Source organism: Callorhinus ursinus, unplaced genomic scaffold (assembly GCF_003265705.2).
Source record: "Callorhinus ursinus isolate GAN/ISIS: 27379988/994484 unplaced genomic scaffold, GSC_fseal_2.0 scaffold4, whole genome shotgun sequence".
NCBI lineage: Eukaryota > Metazoa > Chordata > Mammalia > Carnivora > Otariidae > Callorhinus > Callorhinus ursinus.
Genome location: NW_027397066.1, coordinates 73,937,265 through 73,962,925, shown reverse-complemented (window position 1 = coordinate 73,962,925; position 25,661 = coordinate 73,937,265). Strand labels below are relative to the sequence as shown.

General features: G+C 35.5%; 1 protein-coding gene across 3 annotated transcripts in view; it reads right to left on the bottom strand.

The window, feature by feature from the left end:
* Window positions 1-25,661, bottom strand: part of CCSER1 (coiled-coil serine rich protein 1) — a 722,113-nt gene that overhangs the window by 114,589 nt on the left and 581,863 nt on the right. For all 3 annotated transcript variants that reach the window (XM_025873454.2, XM_073891963.1, XM_073891962.1), the window contains exon 8: window positions 1,464-1,547. In XM_025873454.2, coding sequence (XP_025729239.1) covers window positions 1,464-1,547 — 84 coding nt within the window. The remainder of the gene's footprint in view (window positions 1-1,463; window positions 1,548-25,661) is intronic.

Below are 25,661 nucleotides of genomic sequence, written 5' to 3'. Positions count from 1 at the left end.
AATTGGCATCAATGCAATCATAACACAGTCTAAAGGTCAAATTTCAGTAAAAACACTGTCCACTGCCAAGAACCAATAAAATATGCTCTAAGTTTGTCTGCTCTCACTAATATGTTAAGAACTCTCAGAAGCTTGATGGTCTATAAAATCTGTTTTGTCATTTAATTGTATCAAATAATTATGTAATATATCATTGTTAATGTAGTACATCATCATAAAGAACACTATTTTGATCTTGATAATGAGTTAGGCTCTCTTATTGTGTAATATTTTTTCATTTTATTGGTAAGTCGGAGGGGGAGACGAACCATGAGAGATGATAGACTCTGAGAAACAAACTGAGGGTTCTAGAGGGGAGAGGGGTGGGGGGATGGGTTAGCCTGGTGATGGGTATTAAAGAGGGCACATTCTGCATGGAGCACTGGGTGTTATGCACAAACAATGAATCACGGAACACTACATCAAAAACTAATGATGTAATGTATGATGATTAACATAATAAAAAATTTTTAAAAAATTCTTTTCATTCCTTTTTCATTCTTATTTTACAGATTTTTTATTAAACTCAGTAAATTTTATTGCAAAATACAGTTGATAGAAAAATAATGCACACTGCTATTCTTATTACCTACCAAGTATGTTTTCAGGTTATAAAAGTTTAACTTAAGACATTTTTTTATGACATCAAATTTTAAAAACACCCGGAAAACATCAACTATAAACATTTAATATTTTGTGTAACTTTTATATAATATAGATACTGTGTATCCATATGTATTTAGATACATATGTCCATATACTTTATATAATATAGATATTTTATATCTATTTTGTATCTATATTTTATATTTTATATCTATATTTTATATCTTGTATCTATATTTTATATCTATTTTGTATCTATATTTTATATCTATTTTGTATCTATATTTTATATCTATTTTGTATATTTTTATCTATATTTATCTATATCTATATTTATGTTTATCTATATTTTATATAATATAGATATTATATAAATAAAAATCTCATAAGGTAATACATTTTTGGTAGCTTTGTGAAAATAAAAATTAAAATGTTTCTGTTTAAGATTTTTGAGTCCTTTGCCTCATATTACATGGTTATATCTCTAGGTAGGGAAGTCTGAAGTTAAATCACACACTTTACAAAATAAAATACAGCCTCAGTCTTTACAATTTTTGAGAAATACAACTAAAACATCTAACCTTGGTTCAGTGACCTGTTTTGGAATTATACAAAGTTCAATATACATGATAGAGTATCCTATTTTTCAGATTTTCAAATCATCATTGCTATAGGACTATAAAATTGATAATGAATCCAACGGAAGCACTAACAGTTTATAAATAATAATATTGTTAACAAAGAAGTTGTTGGAGGGTTTATAGCAAATAACCATGCAAGGAAAGTATACTTGTGGGCCAAGTATTTTTATCACTTACCAGCTCTTCCTGAAGTTGGGAAATGAGTTCATCCCGCTCTTTCAGCTGCAGCTTCAGCAGTGAGCATTCATCTTTCATTATATCCTATAAAAACATCAAAGAGACAGAATAGGCTTAGCCCTTTCACTTTGCTCTCGATAAGGAAAGTCAGCTTCACACAGTGGCAGATAATTGCATATGACTAATGAAACTGAAATTTTCTCTACAGTGTGATATTTTTCATAATACATTCTAAGTTGCAAAATAAATAAGCTACTATATCTGAAGATATTATTCTATATAATATACCCACGTATGTTTTTTTAATCAGTCATTTTCTTTGATATCCATTTGTCCATTTTGTTGCCCATGACAGAAACCAGTGAATTATCCTAAATTCTTTCCTCCTGTTCTTGTGCAAACATAGTGAGTTTAAAAATGGCTATACTCAAGAAACAAACTGAGGGTTGTTGGAGTGCTGGGGGGTGGCAGGGATGGGGTGGCTGGGGGACAGACATTGGGGAGGGTATATGCTATGGTGAGCACTGTGAATTGTGTAAGACTGTTGAATCACAGACTTGTACCTCTGAAAAAAATAATACATTATATGTTAAAAAAAAAAAAAGCAGGAAGGGAAAAATGAAGGGGGGGGAATCAGAGCAGGAGACGAATCACAAGAGACTACGGACTCTGAGAAACAAACTGAGGGCTCTAGAGGGGAGGGGGGTGGGGGATGGGCTAGCCTGGTGATGGGTATTAAGGAGGGCACGTCCTACATGGAGCACTGGGTGTTATACGCAAACAATGGATCATGGATCACCACATCAAAAACTAATGATGTATTGTATGGTGATTAACATAGCATAATAAAAAAAAACTAATGATATAATGTATGGTGATTAACATAACAAAAGATAAAATTAAAAAAGATACTTTTATCTACCATTTGTTCCCCTGCTATAATTAAATATTAATTCCCAAACCAGTTACCATGTTACAGTCTTCAACGACGTCTCTCTAATATTTGTCCCTTTCCCTAGACCTCTGTCTTTGGGCATTTAATCTTCTCACTGAGCAAGTATGCTCAGCTACAGCCTCTGTACACAGTACATCCACATCTAGGGCCTATATTATTGTGTGTAGGTAATGCTCAGATACAAATACTTAATCTAGACTCTTCCATCTTCTAAGCTTCAACCCATAAATAAAACTACTTATTGAGCATATACTCACATTGTCCCATAGACATTTCAGGGCAACCTTCATCTTATCATTTCTCTCTACCTGAAACCTTCACTTTTACTTACTTCTTACATCTTCCTAGTTCCTAAAAACAACCAGGAAGCCATCCTATACTCTGTTCTTATTCGCTCTGAACCAAATCAGATACCAAACTCTTTCATCTCTATTTCCTTGGTATTTCTTGGGCCCACTCTTTATCCTCATTAACTTATTCTAGGTACTCATTGCTTCTTTCCTGGCTTAATGCAGTAAGTTTCTAAACTGCTTTTCTATCACATTCCCAATCTGCCAGAGATATTTTGCTAAATGGGGATAAATTACATCCCTTACTTAACAGCTAATCATCTCCTTCAGGAAAATAAAGAAGGCAACACTCTTTAGCATAGTGTAGAGTGCCTTTCATTATCTGCTACTCGCTTATTTCTGGAGCTTCAAAGCTTTTCATTTCCAACTTTCTTACAACCTTTACTCATTCCTATAGAACTGAAACACGAGAGGTTTTTATGCATCCTTGCTTTACACATACACGAGACTGGATTATACAGTCTTCAACCCACAGTGCCTCTCTATTCCTCACAATTTCTTATGCTTTTTGAGGCATTTCAAACATTGCTCCTTATTCCACTAGAGAGCTTCCCCTTGTTGGCTGAGTAAGATATCCCTTGAGAGTAAGGACGTGCTCCATAGCATCTAAATCCTATGTCATGCAATATTAAAACTTCACATGTTGTTTGCTTATTCCCCTGCTTCTTTGGACTCTTTTTTCCCCCTCCACTTTAGTAGATAGATTATTTCATCAGCACCAAACACTGTAACTGATGTGCATAAGCTCAAATCCACATTTCCTTCCCATAAAAATCACCAAATAAGTAATATAAACTTTAGGAGAATTACCACTTTTTCTGAATCTGTTAACCTAACTGAACTGACAAGGAACACAATAGCTAATGGCTTAGAAAAAACCAGAATATTTGTTTATTTTGGCTTTCATGGTGTTAATAATTTCTACTTCCTCTAAACTAAGCAATACCAAACATATGATTTTAACTTACAAATATCTTTCAGTTGTTTGGAACCAGCTTGGCTGGGAGATGCTAACTATCTCTGTACCTTTCCTTTTGCAGTAGGCCTATTTCTTCCCTAAATCCTGTTTTCATGGAGTTTACACTCATTGTTTTTAATATTTATTTTCATAGATTTTAAATATTAATGGCAAGAATGCTTAGCCTGCTCCACAATGTAAAGGGAAAAATATAGCAAACTTAAGAGGTAGGTAAGAGAATAATCATGCGTCTTAGAATCAGAGATCTAGGATCAAATTGTTGGGCTTTCAATTAACTAGACCTGTGGCTCTGTGCTAGAAACTTTCTGTGGAGGTTGAAGATAACAGCAGACCATAAACTACCTGATGGGAAACACTACATTGTACTAATACTTATATTCCTAAAGTCTTGCATAATATCTCACTTAAGAAAAATTAAGTCTTCTCATAAAATAAAATGTCACAGGTGAGTTCTCCAGGAAACAAATACTGAAGTGGAGTTAAGGGTGCAAATGGTTTATTAGAGAGTAAACTGATGTTAAAAGAAAAGAAAAATCAGATTTGGGTAGGGAGATAGTCGGACCAAGAATCATACCTGACATATCCTCTGTCAGCCAAATGAAGAGCTCCAGCGCCAAGAACGCCTCTTAGAGGAATCATATGTAGAGGGAAAGTGGGCAGGCTCTTATATCGCTCCCTGTTCAGTCATTGACTGGGGGCTGTCTCAAGAATAACTAGATCTCAGCTGCTGTTACTTATTCACTGTCTCAGATCATCCACAGATGAGACTGACTTCAGCTAGAAAGAAGAGGCAGGCCCTTAAGGCATGAGCTAACAGCAGGAGGCAATCAGCTAACCACAGGATTTGTAGCTGGGCACTGAGTCCTTTACTAAAAGAAGATCTCCGCATCTGTCTGAATCTAATACAATTGTTTTTTGTAGATTAATTATCAACAATATTTTTGTATACTAATTATTTTGTTGATTAATTAATTTAAAATGGAAGATTCACCTATATTGTGACTAATAGGAATTGTAAAAAAAAAAAAAATTGGTTTTCCAAAAATATGCTCACTTTATACAATTCTCTGATTTTGTTCCTGGGGAACTTTTTCAAGAAGTTCATAATCTGGGGCGCCTGGGTGGCTCAGTCGGTTAAGCGTCTGCCTTCGGCTCAGGTCATGATCCCAGGGTCCTGGGATCGAGCCCCGCATCGGGCTCCCTGCTCGGCGGGGAGCCTGCTTCTCCCTCTGCCTCTGCCTGCCTGCCTGCCTACTTGTGCTCTCTCTCTCTCTCTGTCAAATAAATAAATAAAATCTTAAAAAAAAAAAAAAAAGAAGTTCATAATCTCACAGTTTTAAATTAGACAGGTGATAATATATCATTTGCATTTACTTATGGGATAACACCTTAAATATTTATTATGTCATCAGAAGCCAAGACTTTTTATAAAATGACTGTGCAAATGAATTTTAATTATCTAGTTTCATTTTTAGTTGTTACATATACATGTGTCAATATTCACAGAAGTAGTTGTCTAACACATAAAATAAAATCCTTTGAACACTCTTAGCCGAAGAGCAAGAGCAATATTCCCTCAATATTCTCACTATGTTTGCAAATTTCTAGGATATATTTGGCAGGATGATCTATTGAATTAGAAATAATATTGGGGCATCTGGGTGGCTCAGTTGGTTAAGCGACTGCCTTCGGCTCAGGTCATGATCCTGGAGTCCCTGGATCGAGTCCCAGTCCCGCATCGGGCTCCCTGCTCAGCAAAGAGTCTGCTTCTCCCTCTGACCCTATCCCCTCTCATGTGCTCTCTCTCTCAAATAAATAAAATCTTAAAAAAAAAAAAAGAAATAATATTGATGTATAGAATTAACTGGATTTTAATATTCTTGATTTTTCAAATTAGATTATTCCATTAACTGGGCGCCTGGGTGGCTCGGTCGGTTAAGCATCTGCCTTTGGTTCAGGTCATGATCCTAGGATCCTGGGATTGAGCCCCGCATAGGGCTTCCTGCTCAGCAGGGATTCTGCTCCTCCCCTCTTGCTCCTGCTTGCTCTTTCTCTCAAATAAATAAATAAAATCTTAAAAAAAAAAGATTATTCCATTAACCTGTAGGCTAATGAAACAAACTTAAACTTGTGCTTATTGAAAGACTTATTTAGGGGCGCCTGGGCAGCTCAGTCATTAGGCGTCTGCCTTCGGCTCAGGTCATGATCCCAGGGTCCTGGGATCGAGCCCCGCATCGGGCTCCCTGCTCAGCGGAGAGCCTGCTTCTGCCTCTCCCATTCCCCCTGCTTGTGTTCCTTCTCTCGCTATGTCTCTCTCTGTCAAATAAATAAGTTAAAATCTTAAAAAAGAAAGATTTAATTTAGAGAGCGAGAGAGTGCAGCAGGGAGAGGCAGAGGGAGAGAGAGAGTCTTAAGCAGACTCCCAGCTCACTTGGAGCCTGATGTGGGGCTCAGTCTCACAACCCTGAAATCATGACCTGAGTTGAAACCAAGAGTCAGACTAAGCTTCTGCTTATTTAAATGTATATTGTTCATTGATAGGAAACTATACATTTTAATAATTATGACATTTTCTTTTTCTCATTCAAGCATAATTAATTTTAGGATGAAAATTCAAGTCTGTTTTTTTAAATTAAATTCTATTACTTCTAAATTCAATAATTATTTATAAATATGGAATTTATAGTGTGATAGATTAAAGATGGCTACAAATCTTTTGCTACTATTCCCACTGAAAGATGGAGGCCAATGCTCTCTCCTTGGATCTAGGCTGGTTTTATTGTTTGCACAATAGGATACCATGGAATGAACTCTACATTACTTCCAGAACTAGATAAGAAAAGGCCTTTCAGCTTCCACAACTGGTCTCTTAGAACGCTCCTTTCTCAGGTCATTCCCTTGCAGAAGGAACCCAACAGCCATGCTGAAAAGTAAAACCACAGGCACTTCTGTTGACAACCCCCTATGAGCTGTGAATGGATACCCAGCTTCAACTGCCAGCCATGAGAGTGAGCCATCTTGCACATTTAGCCCAGTGGAGCTTTCAGGTGACCAAAGCCCACACCAATATCTCACCATAACTGCCTAAGTTGAATTATTCCCAAATTCCTGACCTACAAAACTGTGAGCAATTAAAATTATTACTTTAAGCCATTAATTTTGGGGATGATTTGTTACAAACACCACAGCACATGTGGACAAACTCCAAATTATTATAATTAGAATTAGTATAAATTATGACTCATTATAGCTGTAAAAAATGTATGCAGCTAGTTTTGAAATAAAATATTTTGTGATTTAATTTATGATTTTTGTGATTTAAGTTATAGTTTAAATAGTGCAATTGTCAAATAGCTCATTTCATGCATGAAAGGAAGATTTATGTTCTCATTGTGTAAGTTACTAGAGAATCAGACATACAGATATAAAAACAGTTTCCAAATTATCTTATTCTTGTACTTTTATTTGATAAAGTTGGAAAGTTAGAGCCAGATACACAGATATTAGGGTAATTTGTCCCAAATTCAGTTAGCTGACTTCAGTCCCATATATTCCATAATTTATTTTTGCCTAATTTAGAAACAACTCATTGTTTCAGACTACTATATAAACAGAAATCAAGTGCCAAAAAAAGGCAAGTAGAATCTGTAAATCATTTTGAAAATGATCTTATGCTGAAATTGGAAATATAGGTTAAAAAATCACATAATTTCTAACTCACATACCTCCACATAATTCTGCAGGTAAAATTATTACTGTAATTCTGGGCTACTAGTTACAAACACATGTCAAAAATGGTATTGAGTCATCATGATTCTTTCTATTTATAGACCTCTGGAGGGCTTTACTTTATGATTTACAAGTTATTTACTCATTCTTGTAAACAAAAAGGTCAAAAGATTTTTAAAAAATAAAGGAAAGAGACTATCAGAGAAAAGAAGGACAGAATGTTATGAACAAGTAGAAAAAGAAAGTAATAGGAATCTGGTAGGAGAGGACAGCAGGGCAGAGGTTAGAAAACACAGAAATGTATAAAAATTGACAAGAGTATTTTGCAGCTCTACCTAAAGAACTGACCTTATATAATTCTCACGTTAACTGAACTTTAAAGTAGCATGCTATCTGCAAAACCTGAGCAACTAGAGAAATAAAGCAGTGTAGGCATATAGTTACCTAACAGGAGCATAAGAGGAACTGCTTTTTGAATACTGAAAACAAAGTCAGGGTGCCTGGGTGGCTCAGTCAGTTAAGTGTCTGTCTTTGGCTCAGATAATGATCCTGGAGTCCCAGAATCAAGCCCCACATCAAGCCCTGCATCAGGCTCCGCACTCAGCCAGGAGTCTGCTTCTCCCTCTGACCCTCCCTGCTCTCATGCTTTCTCTCTCTCTCTCTCTCACAGGTAAATAAAATCTTAAAAAAAAAAAAACCAAGGTGAATAAAAACACCATTCTAATTCTTTATTATTTAGTTTAAAATAATTGAAAAAAATAAATCATTTCAGTATTAATGCTTCATGATGAAAAAATTTCTTTTTACATTCAATTAAAAAATATTCCAGATTTGACTTTGTACATTGACTTATGAGATGACATAACATTTCATTGATTTACAGTGTTTTTCTCTAAATATTTTTATAGAAATATAAAAATAAAAAAGGCATAATAGGTGTTCTTATAAAGTGAATCTTATAAATATATATTTTTAGCATATAGATCAAATCAGGAAACAGCATTATCCCTTGACACAATGGTATATTGGCTGTGATTTTCAAACAATCAGAGCATGGATATCAGCATAATCTTTTCATTTGCAAGTGTTACTCTTAGGAAATATTAAGACTTCTTACTGATCTTTATCACTCAATGATAACAATACCTGATATTTGTATAGCATAGGGGCTTTATAATTTGTAAAACATTTTTATGTATATAATTTCTTTTTACTATCAAAATATTTCTTGACCAGTTATTGGGCAAAATGGTACATTTCTAGGATAAGTAAAAGCTTTAGGCATAAAAATGAAGCAGAAAAAGCAACTGTAGCAAAGGTCAAACAAAAGGAAACCATTAATAATAATACTAAGACCCTTAGGATGTTTTCATTAACCTCTCAACAAAATTTATTGTATTCCTACATTTTCTGGAATCATTAAAAACAGTAGCCTCACTGAGAAATCTGCTAGGATGTTAAAACAGTTCCATGAGACTATGGGCTTGTCATTTCCAAGTTGTTAGAATGCTCTTAGATTCACTTTCTTATGTTAATAAGAAAAACTTGGGTTGCATAACTCTTTTAATGTACTTTACCTTATTTTTTTTCTATACAGTAAGTGAACAGAACATGTTAATCTAAGTTATGATCCTTATAAAAATATTTACTCAAAGTTTTCACTATTTTGTTATTTGTTTCACCCAGGATTTTTTTGGGGGGGAGTGGTTAAAAGTAAAATTTAAAAAAACCAAACATCTGTATTTCATTTTCCAAAGCCTTCTTTAAAAAAAAAAAAAAGATTTTATTTATTTATTAGAGAAACAGAATGAAAGAGAGATAGAGCATGAGAGGGGGGAGGGTCAGAGGAAGCAGCAGACTCCCCGCCAAGCAGGGAGCCCAACATGGGACTCGATCCCGGGACTCCAGGATCATGACCTGAGCCGAAAGCAGTCACTTAACCAACTGAGCCAACCAGGCGCCCAATCCAAAGCCTTCTTAAAATGATTTTATTTTGTAGGCATAAGGATGAAAACAAATTTCCTAGGGTCATAGAATGAATTAGTAAGCATAGCAAATTAGTTTTCTGATCTCCTAAACCCATGTGTTTCATCAAAATCAATTATAAACTCTACTTAAGATATAAATGTCTTATAAACTCATCAACAATGAGCTTGTCAACAAAGAAAGTCAACAAGTGATAATATTAATTTATACTGCCCCACTGAACTTGCTTGATAAAAAATTCTTGGGGAAAAAATATTCTTAGGAGATCTTAAGATTCTCTGATACCAGCGTTTTATTTTCCTCACAGAAGACAGATATAACTGTCACATTATACCTGTATTTTTTAAATAAGGTAAATGATTGCAGCTCTTCCCACAATACAGATTTTACAAGAAAGAAAAATGAAATGGTTAGAAATACCCTGTTAAACATTCCTTTTTGTTATGAAGTCATGCTTGCTTCCCTTTCATTTTTTATTTTATTTTATTTTTTTAATTATTATTATTTCTTAAATAGGCTCCATGCCCAGCATGGGGCTTGAACTCATGAACCTGAGGTCAAGAGTTGCATGCTCCAACTGAGCCAGCCAGGCACCGCATGCTTTTCATCATGCTTTAAATAAGAAATAGGGGACCTCTTATCCCTTAATGAAGTAAGAGAATTATGTCTGAACATAACTTCAAGTTTAGTTTCTGAGAAGGAAAAGCAATTAAAGACATCAAACATATCCCATTCCCCACCTAGAGGTGTGTTAACACAGTTGTTTTATTTTTGTTTTGTTTAAAATACTATCCTGACCCAGTTTTGAGGCCTTGGTCGGAGGCCAGTTAGATCCCCTTCTTGAACAACTAATTAAGTCCACATTCCAAATACTTCCCTTATTGGGCCCTCACACTTTAGGGCCATTATGTACCAGCCCTACCAAACCAGGTATCAGGCAATTAGGGATAGCCCCCTGTATTCCCCAGAGCTCCTAAAATTATTCAAGTTAACCAGTCCTCAGGGAGCCCTGGAAATCTAGCTAACCCCATGCTATTTGCCATTACATAAGTTCCCCTAGAGCTGGAGTTCACTGTTAACTCTGTAGCCTGAGAGCAACTTCCTAGCCTTCTCTTATTGGGAGGTGTAAGTAACAGAGATCTGAGTATCAGTGTGTTATCTCTCCATCAAAATAAATAAATAAATAAATAAAATTAAATCTCATAAAAAATAATGCTGGCAAGTCTGGCTGCAGGTAGTGGGCACACTTTTGCCATTCACCTGGGACAAGGCAGTTGAGCCAGCTCTTGGGCCCTGGACATTTATGCCACCCTCAGACAGACAGGAAGGGCAATGTGAATATTGGGCACTGCTTGGCAATATATATGCATTGTTTGCATAATAAAAGGAGAAAAAAGCCCTTCTAGTTTTATATTTTAATAGAGTAAAAATCAGAGAGGAAAAACATGCCTAATATTAGCAGATCCTGAAAAAATGTGTAGTATTCTGTCTTATAGGGTGCTGAACTGTGACAATAATGAAGAATACAGATTAAGTAATGCTTTAGGGATGTTTTTCGAAGATCCTACCCTAATTGTAGAATTCTGGCGAGGAGAAAAAGCAGAAAGCTCAATATTGTGCTACACAGAAATCATGGATAATGTGACTCAATTTAAGCAGTGGTTTCAGGCAGTCTGGGAGGTCACAAAAGTAAGCTGCAAAAAAGCAATGAATATTAGCTGATGCTACAGCTCACAACTACAAAACATAAACCAGTATTAGACAGTAAGGGAAGGAAAAAAGGTCATGCTTTGTTCTTTTTAGAGCACTAATGGATAGCAACAGCATACATAGTAGTAAATTCAACTACTCATTATAAGTACATTGTAAAGCAGGAGTCTTTTAAGATGGCATATACATGAATTTGGAATAAGTAACTTTTTCAATTATGAAATAGATATACTTTTGAATGGTTGCTTATCTAGTGAATATCTGAATACTCTGCCCAACTACATAATTAACTTCCATTATAAAACCAAATGTTTGGCTTAAAGATTCTATAAATTAAGTTTAAGAGTACTGAGAAGTTTTACATTATCATTAAACAACACTGAACTATCCTAAAAACTATTATCTAATAAAGGAAAAAAACCTACAAATCTAGCAATGTTTTTTGTTGCTGTCTCTCCTTTGGGACAGACAAGATTGCATCTGAGTGTTGTGTCACAGTTCAGCTATGTGACCTTGCACAAATCAATTACTGATAACAAAAGTACAATTTATTGAAATTCTGAAATAATAAATGTTTTGCATACATTGTCATGGATAGTCACATTTTTTTTTTTTTACCAGTGAGGTGGTATTAACCACATTTTTCAATGTTTTAACAACTTTCTTATACCATAGAACTAAAAACATGAGTGAAATAAACCCAAGTCTGCATTAACACAAAACCAGTGTCTCTCAGTAGTAGTCTGCACTACTTTGGAGAGCCTCAATTTCCCTCATAAAATGGGAATCATGTTATATATTTTTTCCCACAGTGATTCACTCACATACACATAAGGGAAACCACCATAATGAGGCATGGTAGGTAGAATGTCTAAAACAGCAACTCCAAACTTGTCCTGCCCTCATCTCCAGAATCTATGAATATGGTATCACTCCAGTGATTACATTACATTCTATAGTACAGTTGACTTTAAAATAGGGAGATATCTGTGTGGGCCTAATCTAGTCATATGAAGCAAAAGTCAGATATATTCCAAGCATGGTAAGGATTTTACTCACTATTGATGTTTTGAGGATTGAAAGGGCTGTGTGAGAAGGGATCATAAGGAGATAAGAGAAACAGCCAGCAAAGAAATGGGACCTCAAACCTTCAACCAAGGAAGTGAATTCTTCCAAAATCAGGGATAGGCTGGAAAAACACCCTGAGGCTCCTGATGAGGACAGCTGATGACCCCTTAATTTCAGCTTTGTGACACTCTGACAAAAGACTTACAAGTGTCTTTTAAGTCACCAAATTGCATACACAAATACAGAGACTAAAGTTAAGAGAGAGAAAGCTTTCTTTTTTTTTTTTTAAGATTTATTTATTTGAGAGAGCGAGAATGAGAGAGAGAGTACATGAGAGGGGAGAGGGTCAGAGGGAGAAGCAGGCTCCTCGCCGAGCAGGGAGCCCGATGCGGGACTCAATCCTGGGACTCCAGGATCATGACCTGAGCCCAAGGCAGTCGCTTAACCAACTGAGCCACCCAGGCGCCCGAGAAAGCTTTCTTGAGAAAAAAAGTATCTAACCAGAATCTCAATGGTCAGAAGAATTAGTAAATGATCAAAGAAAGGAAAGCATTTTCTAAGCAAATGCAGGATGATGAGAATTCCTAAAGTAAAGGAAACCATTGTAAGAGCTCAGGGAACAAGTATCTTAGTATAATGGTATGGAGAGGTATTGACAAGGAGACACAATTGAGAACCAAATCATGAAAGTCATTTGTACCACAGTATTAAGTTGGTTCATTCAGAAGGCTTTGATGTATCAATAAAGAATTTTAGGGTGCCTGGGTGGCTCAGTTGGTTAAGCGACTGCCTTTGGCTCAGGTCATGATCCTGGAGTCCCGGGATCGAGTCCCACATCGGGCTTCCTGCTCAGCGGGGAGTCTGCTTCTCCCTCTGATCCTCTTCCCTCTCGTGCTTTCTATCTGTCATTCTCTCTCTCTCAAATAAATAAAAAAAATCTTAAAAAAAAAGAATTTTAATCCATGTAACGGTATAATCAGATTTAAGTTTATGCAGCTTACTGCAGGGACAGCAAGGAGGATGGGCTGGATGGGATAAAGACCAGAGATAGGAGGCTGGTTTAATGATCCAGGTAAGAAATTATTAGCATTTAAACTAAGATGGGGCTGTGGGAGTGGATTTGAAAGATATTTAGAAGGTGGGCTCTTCCAGATATGGGAGGCACAGGAGGGAAAAATGAGGAAGGAAAGAGTCAAGGATGATATAAAGTATCTGGGAAATGTATGGGGTGAATGCAAGTGTTGCTCATTCTTGTTGATAGCAAACCTAATTAGAGGTGGAGGAATTTAAGATGAAGAAAACACAATGAGTTTAATTTGTGATTCTTGTTAACATCCAGCTGAAGAAATATAGTATGGACTGTCGATATAAGCATGGGCTCAGAAGAGAGACGTCTGGTCAGGCTGTGGAGATTTGGGAATCATTAGAATATTGATGTAGTGAAAAATCAACAGTTGAAAGACGAGAAGTGACTGTGGAAACACAAAACAAAAAAATGACTGAAAACGAACAGTTTGAGAACAAGGAAAGCATGGTGTCATGATAGTCAAGGCAGGAAATAACTTTAAGAAAGAGAGTAAGATCCATAATGTTAGATGCAACAGAGATAAAGTAAAGTAGTGCTTATCAAATAGTCATTGTTGACTTCAACAAAGCAGTTCCAGGTGGCATGTTAGAAGTAGGATCCAGATTACAGGCTCAGAAGTAAACTGAAGATGTAGAAGTAAGGAGTTACCAACTACATAATTATCAAAATACAAGCTCCTTCCAGGACCTGTTAGGATTGAGATGGTGTCTGTGTGTGTGTGTGTGTGTGTGTGTGTGTGTGTGTGTGTGTGTGTGTGAGATGGAAAAGCTTGAACAGGTTTAAAGATTGATAAAAATGATTCAGTAAGGAGGGAGAAGTTAGAAATACAAGGGAGAGAAGGAATAACTGAGGGAAGGAAATCCTTCAAGTGTTAAGAGATGAGATCCACTACATGCAAGGAGGTATGAGCTTCCAGTAGGCAGAGAAGTATCCATGAACATAAGGAAACGAAATAATCTTTTGTTGATAGTGCTTCAATGATAAAGGATCCTCTTTCCAAATAACTTTAACTGATGGCTGAGTAATATTCCATTGTGTGTATGTGTGTGTGTATATATATATATATATTCCACATCTTCTTTATCCATTCATCTGTTGAAGGGCATCTCGGCTCCTTCCACAGTTTGGCTATTGTGGACATTGCTGCTATGAACACTGGGGTGCATGTGCCCCTTCTTTTCACTACATCTGTATCTTTGGGGTAAATACATAGTAGTGCAATTGCTGGGGTAGCCGGGTGATGGCTATTAAGGAGGGCACGTGTTATGATGAGCTCTGGGTGTTATACGCAAGTAATGAATCATTGAACACTACATCAAAAACTAATGATGGCTAATTTAACATAATAAAAAATAAAAACAATATTTCATTACATTTAAAAAAATAAAAATAAGTAAATAAGTAAATAAATAAATAAATAACGTTAACTATGTAATAGACTAAGAATTGAATGTGTTCCCTCAAAATTCATATGCTAAAGTACTAACCCCTAGAACCTCAGAACATGACCTTGTTTGGAAATGGAGTCATTGCGGATGTAATTGGTTAAAATGAAGAGAGTACTAGAACTAGGGTAAGCCCCTAGTCCAATATGACTGATGTCTATACAAAGGAGAAATTTGGACACAGAGAAATGTACACGAGGAGAACACCGTGTAAAGACTGGAGTTAATGTTGTCACAAACCAAGGAACTACCAGAAACTAGGAGAGAGACCTGGGACAGATTCTTCCCTAGCACCATCAAAGGGAGCACAGTCTTAATGACACTTTGGTCTCAGAATTCTAGCTTTCAAAACTGAGACAATACATTTCTGTTGGTTAAGCTACACAGTTGGTGGTACTTTGTATAGTATCCCTAGGAAACCAATACATAGACAACAATGTAATTTTCAACTGCTACACCTTCTTATAGATTGTATATAAGTAATTGAGTTTATATATGATTTTTCAATAATTAGCAAATCAGCAAAAGAAGTAGAAAAGGGTGGAAAAAAGAGAGTACATAAACCATGACCTTTCTCTACCATGTCTTTTACCTTCAAAGCTCTCCAAATACTCATTCTTATTTCTAACATAGGGTAATATTAAATAAAATGGAGGGTCTATTAGTATACCTAATATAACAGTAGTTCTTTATTCCTTCAGGTTATAAACATAAAGCACTTTTATCTTTGGATATTTAGTCACTACTTGATTCTTGGGCAAGTAAGAAGCATGCATCTGTAGCAGCAGTTTTGCCTTTAGTCACACTCAATCATTCAACAGAACACCAGGGTTTATTGTTGTGGACTTTTGTGCAGAATGTTAGGGCAGCCACTATCACATTCTTGTAACTTGACACTGATCAAAACGATCAAAATGTTTTAGACAAGTTAGTCTCATCAAAGTCAAATTTGCTTTGACCACTAATCAGTATGTGAATTCGTTCGCATACTGATTTCTTTTCACATATAATTCCTTTTCACATATAATAAAATGTGGTAAGAATAATGTCACCTTCAGGCGTGGGGGGAAATGTAAATGAATGCCCTCATACTCATACCCAACCTCATGCCATCTGAGCCCTGCTGGTTGAAAAGAAAAATTAAAAAAAAAGGAAAGGAAAGAAAAGAAAAGAAAAGAAACCTCTGATGACTGAAAATCAGTGGCCATACCATAGATATCCATTATTATAATGTCAAAATATTAAAGGCAACCATAAGTATGCAATAATTAAAGAACTGTTATTAAATGATGGTAAATCTATCCAATGAAATATGCAACTTCGAGAAAAGCTGGTCACAGAGTCTACATAGTAAGCTGAAAAATATTTTAAACCTCATTTTAAACTAAACCTAAAAATTTATTCAAAGATATTTAGCAATCATGTAACCTGCTGAATCTATGGCACACATGGTATAGTCTCAAAATAACAGTATATTCAAGCGAAAATATTCCAGGACCAAAAAAGAAATTCAAAACAACCAGAGATCCTCATTTGCATATCTTGAACATAATAACTAGAACATATAGTTCACAATAATTTTTATTATTATACTCTTCTCTTCTATCAGTTTCCCAGAGACACTTCAGCAGTTCTCCCAAGTGTCCTACAGCCCTTGCTTAGGTAACCACGTGTCCTTCTTCCAGCCCAACTTCCCTTCTGATTCTGAATCATAAGAACTCTTGATAATGTGTCTGATAAGGAAGTCCTCCATCAGAGGGTAAAGAGGAAAAGAACTTAAGACCCAAATTATTATTATTATTTTAGATTTTGTTCTGAATTTATTTGAGAGAGAAAGAGAGAGAGAGTGAACACTCAGGAGTGGGGGGGAGGGGCAGAGGAAAAGGAGAAGCAGACTCCCCACTGAACAGGGAGCCCTACCCAGGGCTGGAACCCAGGACCTTGAGATTGTGACTTGAGCCCAAGGCAGACACTTAACTGACTGAGCTACCCAAGTACCCCCCAGATGCGAATTATTTTTAGTGAACAGAGAAAAGGTAACTTAAAAAAATTTACATAAATACCCTCCTCCAGCACCACAAAGTTAAAACTATGTGACTATTTACTAGACATCAAAAACATGGAGTAAAAAGGCTAAATTATAAACACCTGTAGGGAAAGAGTGGTGTCTTTGAATCCTTTTGATACTAAGTACTCTTTATACATAAGAAAGTAGTAAGTGTTTTGTTAATTAAGCTTAAGAAAGTATACAAAAACTGTTCAAAAAGATGTTACTGTAAATCTATTAAAATGTTAAGATGATAAGGAAAATAAATGACAACTTATGAACGTATACAACTTGAACATACAGTTTTAAATGCCATTGGACTGAGATTTATTTAGGAAGCAATATATTTAAAGGTGACTGGTACCTTATTTCTGTCAATAACTGTCAAGTTATTTTGCTTGAATACAGAAACTGTAGTTGTAATTCTTGAGGTCTTTATTCTAAACTTGTCACATTGAAAGATTTGCACTTTAATAGTATTATATTGAAAGTAATAGACCTTTCTGTTCACTTTGACTATGAATTTAAATATGATTTCTGTTCTTCTATTGCTACTTCAATTTTGTCCAGCTGTGCAATGCCTAACATCCTAAGTAGAGAGCCAGTCAAGTCACAGGATTGTAACATAATAAGAAAAAAAATAAGATAGGAAAAGAAAAGGAAAGAAAAGGCACAGAAAGAAAAGAAAACCTATTTTTTAAAGGAAGCCAATAGCAAAGTACATGGGTAGCAAACTAGATAGGCAGTTTTCAACAGCGGGTGAATGAAGACTTTACCTATATCATCTGGGGAGTATTTAAAAGATTTACAGTCTCTTCTTCCCCCCAATTTACCCTGCTAGGTTTATGAGACTCAACTGCAGGTGTGAGTTGGAATCTATCTTTTTTTTCATTTTTCTAATCTCACTCTTTGGAACAGAGTGCTGTTGAAAATCAGTTGAAAAGAAATGATTATTAGAAAATGTAAAACAAACAAAAGGATTTAGGACAACAGGTATAATTTTGCTTCTTATAATCACAATGTGCCATAAACTGGCCTTATATAGCAAACATTTCCATCATCCAGGATGATGGGGAAAAGGATAGGTTTTCCATGAATTACTCAGAGTTAGTTTTATATAAGATCATGAGTAGTACGGGAAAGGTTAAACACTTGTTCACTAATATTCACAATACTGGTATAAAAGAGAAGCCCTCTAACTTGTAGTAACTTTTAGCTTAGATATTCTCTATTAGTTCTGTTAGTCCTTAAACTGAATTAACTTTCTACCTTTCCTAAGACAAACATAACAACAAACAACAACAAATACTTTGTCTCTCCTAACTTCTATCCTGACTTTCTCTTCCTTTGATTAAGAGATTCTTGGAAGAGCACCTACACTTAAAGAACCCATCCTCACTTGCAATTTTCCAATGAATAAATAATCATTCAAGCTCCTTGCCTCTGATAACTGGCACTCCAGTCACTTAATTAAAATTGCTCTCATCAGTGTTAAGTAAAAACATTTTTTCTGGTCCTCAGACTGATCTATGTTTTAGACTTGGCAATACAAAAATCCCTTTTTAAAAATCTCTCTTCCTCCTGGACTTGTGCACATTTTGTCCTCAGATACTTTTCAAACTCCTTAATATTTTTCATTTCACTTTGTTCTTTGAAAGTTAATACTCTTCAGGCTTCTATCTGAAGACCTCACCCATCTCCCCTTAAATGTTTTACCTCAACAACTTATTGTATTAGCAATTACCTATAAACTAACAGTTCCAGATTTATTATCAGTCCCCATTCCCTCCTCCCCAGTCTTCTGAAATCATGTGCCAAATTTCTGGCTTCCTGGAGATTTGCCACTTGTTACGTTCCAGGTGTGTCAGACTCAAACTTTCACATCTAAAATCTTCACCCTGAAGGGCAACATATAATTTCTCCTATAATTCTGGTCTCAGAATAACATCACTTCTCCTATAACTTGATCAAGAAACTTGATTAATCCTTGACTTCTTTTAGCACTTATTTCACCCCATTATCTTGCTGGCGTGGTTTCTGATGATGAGATGTCCACTGTAATTCTTTCTTTCTCTCCCTCTCTTTTTCTCTCTAGAGGTAAGATATTTTCTTTCTCTGGATTCTTTCAAGATTTTGTCTCTGTCTTTGGCTTTCTGCAGCTTCAATACGTTATGTAGAGGTGTAGAGTTTTTATACTTCTTGCTTGGAATTCTCTGAGTTCCATGAACCTGTGATTTAATGTCTGCCATTTATTTTGAGAAGGTTTTGGCCACTATTTAAACATTCCTTCTGCTTCATTCTCTCTCTTTACTTCTAGTACTCTAATTGTGCACGTTATACTCTGAAATTATCTCCGAGTTCTCAGATATTCTGTTATTTTATTTCCATTCCTTTCTCTTTTTGTGTTTCATTTGACATATCTTCAAGCTCACTGATTCCTTCCTTGGCAGTGTCTAATCTACTATTGAGTCCATCAAAGGCATTTTTCATTTATGTCAATTTCTAGCATTTCATTTTGATTTTTAGAGTTTCCATTTCTCGGCTTACATTGCCCATTTGTTCTTGCATGCTGTTTACTGTTTTTCCATTACTGCCCTTAACATACTAATTAGAATTGTTTTAAATTCCCTGTGTGATCATTTCAAAATCTGTGTTTATATCAGTTTAGTTCTGCTGCTTACTTTGTTTCTTCTTCTTTTTTTTCCTGTCTTTTACCATGCCTTGAAATTTTTTAGAAAGCTGGAGGTGATGTATTGAATAATAACTGAAGTAAATAGTGTGAATTTTTATGTTAATCTTGCTAAAAGTTGGGCTGTGTTTAGTATTTGCTGTAACTGTAGGTCCCAGAGGCCTTAAATTCCTTGACCGTCCTTACTTTTGTCTCCTCTGCTGCCTATTCTACGAGCTACTCTAAGAACAGCTCCTAACAGAGTCTGTGCCTTGCAGTTCTTTCAGCTATAATCCACTGTATACTGGAACATTGTTGATGTAATTGTAAGGAGTTGGGGGGGTGGTATTCTATAATCTTATTATTATCAGTTTTTTAGCAGGCGTGTATTTCTGGGATGATTGTGACCTTCACAAGTCTTTCTTAACTTTATTCTCCCTCCTCAGGTCAGACAGGAAGGGTAGAGAGGGCTGGAATTGGTTAATTGCCCTTCTCTCTCGCAGATGACATAAAACTTCTACCTAGAGAGCAGGCCTTTGTTAAAGAAAAGGCCCTGGGCATATTTCAAAGAGTTATTTTTCTGCTTCTTTGCCAAAACACAAGAGGACTTTATTTTGGTTCTTCCCCATGAGAATCTGGTGGGAATTTCAGAGGTAAGATTCATTTAAGTGTGGGTCCCCCCTTAAGAATGTGGCCCCCAGGAGTTTCATACTGTCAACCTAGTCTACACATAGCTTCCAGTAATTCATCAAAATTACAATTTAAGTGTTCCTACCAGTATATAGCTTCAGTGGCCTCTGTTCCATGTAAATTGATTTCGGCAGTGATTCTCTATATTTGTCTGTGGTGGTGATTTGCTCTGTGGCCTTATTTCTTCGATAAGCCCAAGAAAAGTTGTTGATTTTCAGTTTGTTCAGCTTTTGTTGTTTGTAAAAAACAGAAGTGATGACTTCCAAGCCCCTTACCTACAGGAATTTAAACCACAAGTCCCTATCCAGGATTTATCTTCTCACATTCTAAAACCAACTGAAAAACAATCCCTTTTCTCACTCCAAAATTCCCTTAACTCATTCCCTTTCTTCATTTCCCATCACCACTGCCTTAATTCAGGTCTTTCTATCTGGTTAGAATTCTTCATATGTCTCAGAATTGCTCTCCTTGCCTTTGTTGCAACACTAAGGAAGATAACCTTAATTGAGTTATTTATGTATATATATATTTTTATTTTTTTAAAGATTTTATTTATTTATTTGACAGAGAGAGAGACAGTGAGAGGAGCAACACAGGCAGGGGAAGAGGAAGAGGGAGAAGCAGACTCCCTGCCGAGCAGGGAGCCTGATGTGGGGCTCAATCCCAGGACCCTGGGATCATGACCTGAGCCAAAGGCAGATGCTTAACGACTGAGCCACCCAGGTGCCCCAAGTTATTTATGCATATTTATTTCCCTATTATATGTAAGTTCTTTGAGGATAGAAACCATATTTTATCTTTGCACATCACAAATCATGTAGTCCAGTAGCTTTCACAGAGTTCAGTATCAATGAAATGAATGGATGGATAGGCAAATCATCTACTATCTTATGCGCCGTTAGTGCCATAGTAGAAAAAAAATAGGCTGAAACTTGAAGTTAAAATTGATTTTGATTTCCTTAGATTAGTCCAGAAATTCTTTAAGAAAAGATATTTTGCCCACAAATATATTCCATTAATGATGCCAGTAGCTGCCTCCTGGTGGTATTCTAGTTATCAGTTCAATGAAGGCAGGACAGGAAATGTGCTGTATAATCAGTACTCTGGAGGTATACATATATATTTAATCCTGGACAATTCATGTCTTAATGCTCAAAAAAGTATTTATCAGGAAATAATTTTACTGCCTTTCGCAGCATTAAAGCCATCTAGGAGAATACTCTATAATAGAAGTATTCTTTCTCTTATTTTTGTTGCCATATCTGGCATTTAACACACTGCTTTGGTTTTCACCATTCTCTCAATATTATTTTAAGTTTTTTGTAAGGTACATCACAATCATTATTCTATCTTTCATAAGTAAATTGAAATAGAAAATAGAAATAGAAAAGATAAGTGACTTGCTCAAGGCAAACACAAAAGTTATCAAAAGAGCTAAAACAAAATGCTGTCAAATATTTCAATAACAAAACCCATGATTTCATACTTACAGACAACAGCTATAGAAAACTGAGAAAAGTGCAGTCATTTTTATTTTTCCGGAGAGCTAAAGCCAAGATTGCCTAATATATACAAAGATAGTTTTTAATGAACACAGAAAAATTTTTTACAAAACCTCTTATTGTTTTTAGCTTCATTAGGAAGTCAAACAGTTCAACTAATTTTAATATTCCATATTTTATCAGAAAAAAATCCTCCAAATTTAACTTCTGCTAAAATAAGGGAAGACTGCCTACTTAGTTCCATGGGCATTATATCCATCATTTCATTAGATGTGATTTTACAGAAACCCTATGAATTAGGTGGTATTGCTGAGATTTTATAGGAGAGCAGAGTGGCTCAGAGAAACCCCAGTAGCCAACATTCCACAGTCACACATACATTACAAAGGAGGTTTATACACCACATGTTTGATGAATGACTAATTTCTAAGTTGAGGTCAATGTCTGGTTCTATAGATAATAAACAGTGTTCTGAGAAATACTCTTTCTATTCTAGATTCCAAGAGTTCAAGATTTCTTGAAGATCACACATACTTAGAAATGTTGATACTTCAGTGAATTTAAGTTACCTTTACAAAGTATGTTAATGAAGTAAAAAGGGAGTATTCCTGGGTGAGGAATCTTCCTGATCATTAGTCTTGCTTATAGAATCTCCATAAGTTCAATGTTATTTTAGGAGAATCATTTGAATGAATATAAGAAACATGTAGAAGCCTACTGTCCTCTGACACTTTTCCTTTCAGATACAGTTAAGTGGACGGAAAAACTCCTTTCTCTACTGACTCACATTTTCAACTTTTGAATAAATAAAGTGCTGGTGGATAATCTGGGCCTCCTTAACCCCTGGTACCCATTTGACATTGGGCAGGGTAAGTTTTCAGATTTCCCTAGGGAATGTAGACTGTAAGAGCAATAAAAACAAATGACTAACATATAATGTATTATTTGTTTCAGAGGCACAGGTCTGTGATTCATCAGTCTTACACAATTCACAGCGCTCACAATAGCACATACCCTCCCCAGTCACCCCCTCCCTCCCACCCCCCACTACTCCAGCAACCCTCAGTTTGTTTCCTGAGATTAAGAATTCCTCATATCAGTGAGATCATATGATACTTTAAAAGATGACTATATTTGCACTTCTACTATCTCAGCATTTTGCTTGAATTATTTTGAGGGTCATTAATGAACCTGAAATATTCTTAGAAATCATTTAGATGGGAAGTACAAAAGGATACTGAGGTTTGGGCTTACTTTTTGGGGATTCCTGACCATCCCCTTTTTGGAAAGAAAAGATTCCAAAGATTCGAAAAGCTTTTCCTCCCTGAGTAGTAGACAACGTAGTCTTCCCAACCCCAACAGGTGACAGTCATTAACTACATAAGAGGGACTCAGGGAAAGTCAAGTCCTGAGTGCAACTTTATTAATTAAGGTGCTTTTAAGAATAATAAAAGATAGCCATTTAAAAGTAGCTTAAACAGAAAAGATATTTATTATCTCATAAACAAGATAACCACGGATAAGTGGTTCCAGGTTTATTCAGCATCATAAAAACATAATCAAAGGCCATGATACTTTCTATGTTAGTTTCACTCACCCTCAAAGGGTAGGCATTAGTTCTTGGATTTGACCCTTTGTAGTTGTAGGCAGGGAAATACAAAGCCAAAAAGCATGCTCTTGATCAAATTGGATTTAGTAGTGGGAAGCACAGTTTTTCCTCTCAAAAGTATTATTTTCATCAAAGGCATACTTTTCCCTCTGGTCCATTGGCCAAGATTGGGCCACACAACCAAGCTCAAGCTTCAAGGGAGTATCAGGCATTTTTTTTAGCTGGCAGGTTCTATATCAAGGAAGACTGTCTGCATGGGGAGAAGAACAATGAGGTAAGAATCTTGACCTTGTAAGGCTATATAAATAACATGTAGGGAAAGTCTCACATCATTTTGCACTCTTATAACTCATTACTTTAAATATCTTCCATTCAGTAGGATATTTAGAAATAAGGGAATATTAAATGTTAGCCATTTGACAAGGGTCTGAGAATACCGCAGCAAACAAGATGGAAAAAGAATGCTTATAGTCTTTAGTGCAAAGAACAGAATTCTAAAGTATGATGATGTTATGGAAGATAATTACCACTCCAGTCTTTTCTGATTAAGTAATGTTTAAGTTGAGATCTGGGAAAGATGATTATAATTTTGTTGTGGTAAATAAAAATAAAATATACCTTGACTATGATAAAAGGGAACACAGAAAGTTCAAGGAAATAAAAGACACCTAGTATCGATGAAGTATGAAACTCAAAGGGACAGAATGACACTTGACAATGCTGTAAAATCAGCCATATCATGAGTGCTTCTTAGACTTTATATTAAGAACAAGGGGAATGAAGGTTTTTAGACTTTATCTCAAGGACAAGGGATTTTAGCAGGGATATGACATATTTGCCTAAACCTGGAAGAATGATTGATAAAAAAAAAAGGGGGAGGATAAAGTTGTAAGAAAGGAAGTGAGGATGCCAATTAGGAGGTTACTACAATGCTAGAGGAAATAGGTAATAGCATTTCTGAGTTGATGGTAGCGGACCTGAATTATAAATTTTGTCCCTAAGTCTTCTGAGAAAACGCTCAACTACTGTCTGAAATAGCTTTCACCAGGTATTAACGCACTTGTTTTAAATATACATAATTATGAATTAATTCACTGTGGTTTAATAAAGAGTTTTTAAAAGTCAACCAAGAACTTCTAACCCCATTTCTAAAGGAACAGGAATCTTGAGGAATGCAGGGCTCCCTCTAGCTTATATGTGGTATCCTACATGAAGTTCATCGGTTTCCTCACCTAAGAGTGTTCCCTCCCCAAACATAAGACAGAATGTCGGAAACAATATGTAATCGCTGGGGTGTTGGTTTTGTAAATAAAATAATAGGTTTGGTTTTTTAAATTTGTTTGTGTGTTGTTTGGTTTGTTTTTCTACAAGAATGTATTTCTAATAATATACTGGCCTTTAATGGAGAATCCGATTACAATAAATTTTGCTTCTCAGATATTTTTACAGCAAGGTTTACTTACAATCATCCAACAAGAGATACATGTATCCATGCACTCATACACATTCTACTTTCAAATTAATCTTCTCCAATGTATTTTTCAAATGCTTGAATTAAGTTTCTTTCTATTCAGGAACTTATGAATACAGAGATACAATATAAATCTTCTCCCTATCATAGTCTTCCAATTGCCAGTGGTCTGTAAAATACAGATTCAACAAATTAACTTTTGTTAGACCTGAATTTCCTACTTCCTAAGTAGTAACTTTAAGCAGAACAGTGTTCAAGATAATATAATTTGAGTTATACTGTTATTAAGCAAAAAATGATGCTCATACTTTAGAGAAAACTATATGAAAATAGTCTAATAAATGTATTCAATCACGAGACAGTAGATTGTCTTCCTTTTTTCCCCTCAAGATACTAAACCAACAGAATAAGAAAACATTTAAAGGAAAGGAGAATTATTACTAAAAGAAGCAGCTAAGAATTATTTTAATTGTATGTCAGGCACTCTGGATACATTGTCTCATTTAACCCTTACAATAACCCCGAGTTAGGAACTTGTATGTTATGATTAGTCATTGGAAAACTAATGCTTTAAATGTGTAAATAATGTACTCAGTCCACTAGAACTACCCTGTAATTGTATTAGGTCTATTTGGCTCCAATGTCTTGATATTTCAATATGATGCTATAAAACATCTACAATATGCCAAACATTCTTAGGTGTTTCAAACACATTTAATTTAGTTGGTACAATAATTCTGATAAGTAGATATTAATATCTATGTTGAACAGATAAGAAAACTGAAACTAAGAGAGGCTTAAATACATCTTTCAGTGTCACACACTTAAGTTGGACAAAGTATGTAATAGAGTTTTCATTTGAACCTATGCATTCTTTTTTTTTTTTTAATTATTTATTTGAC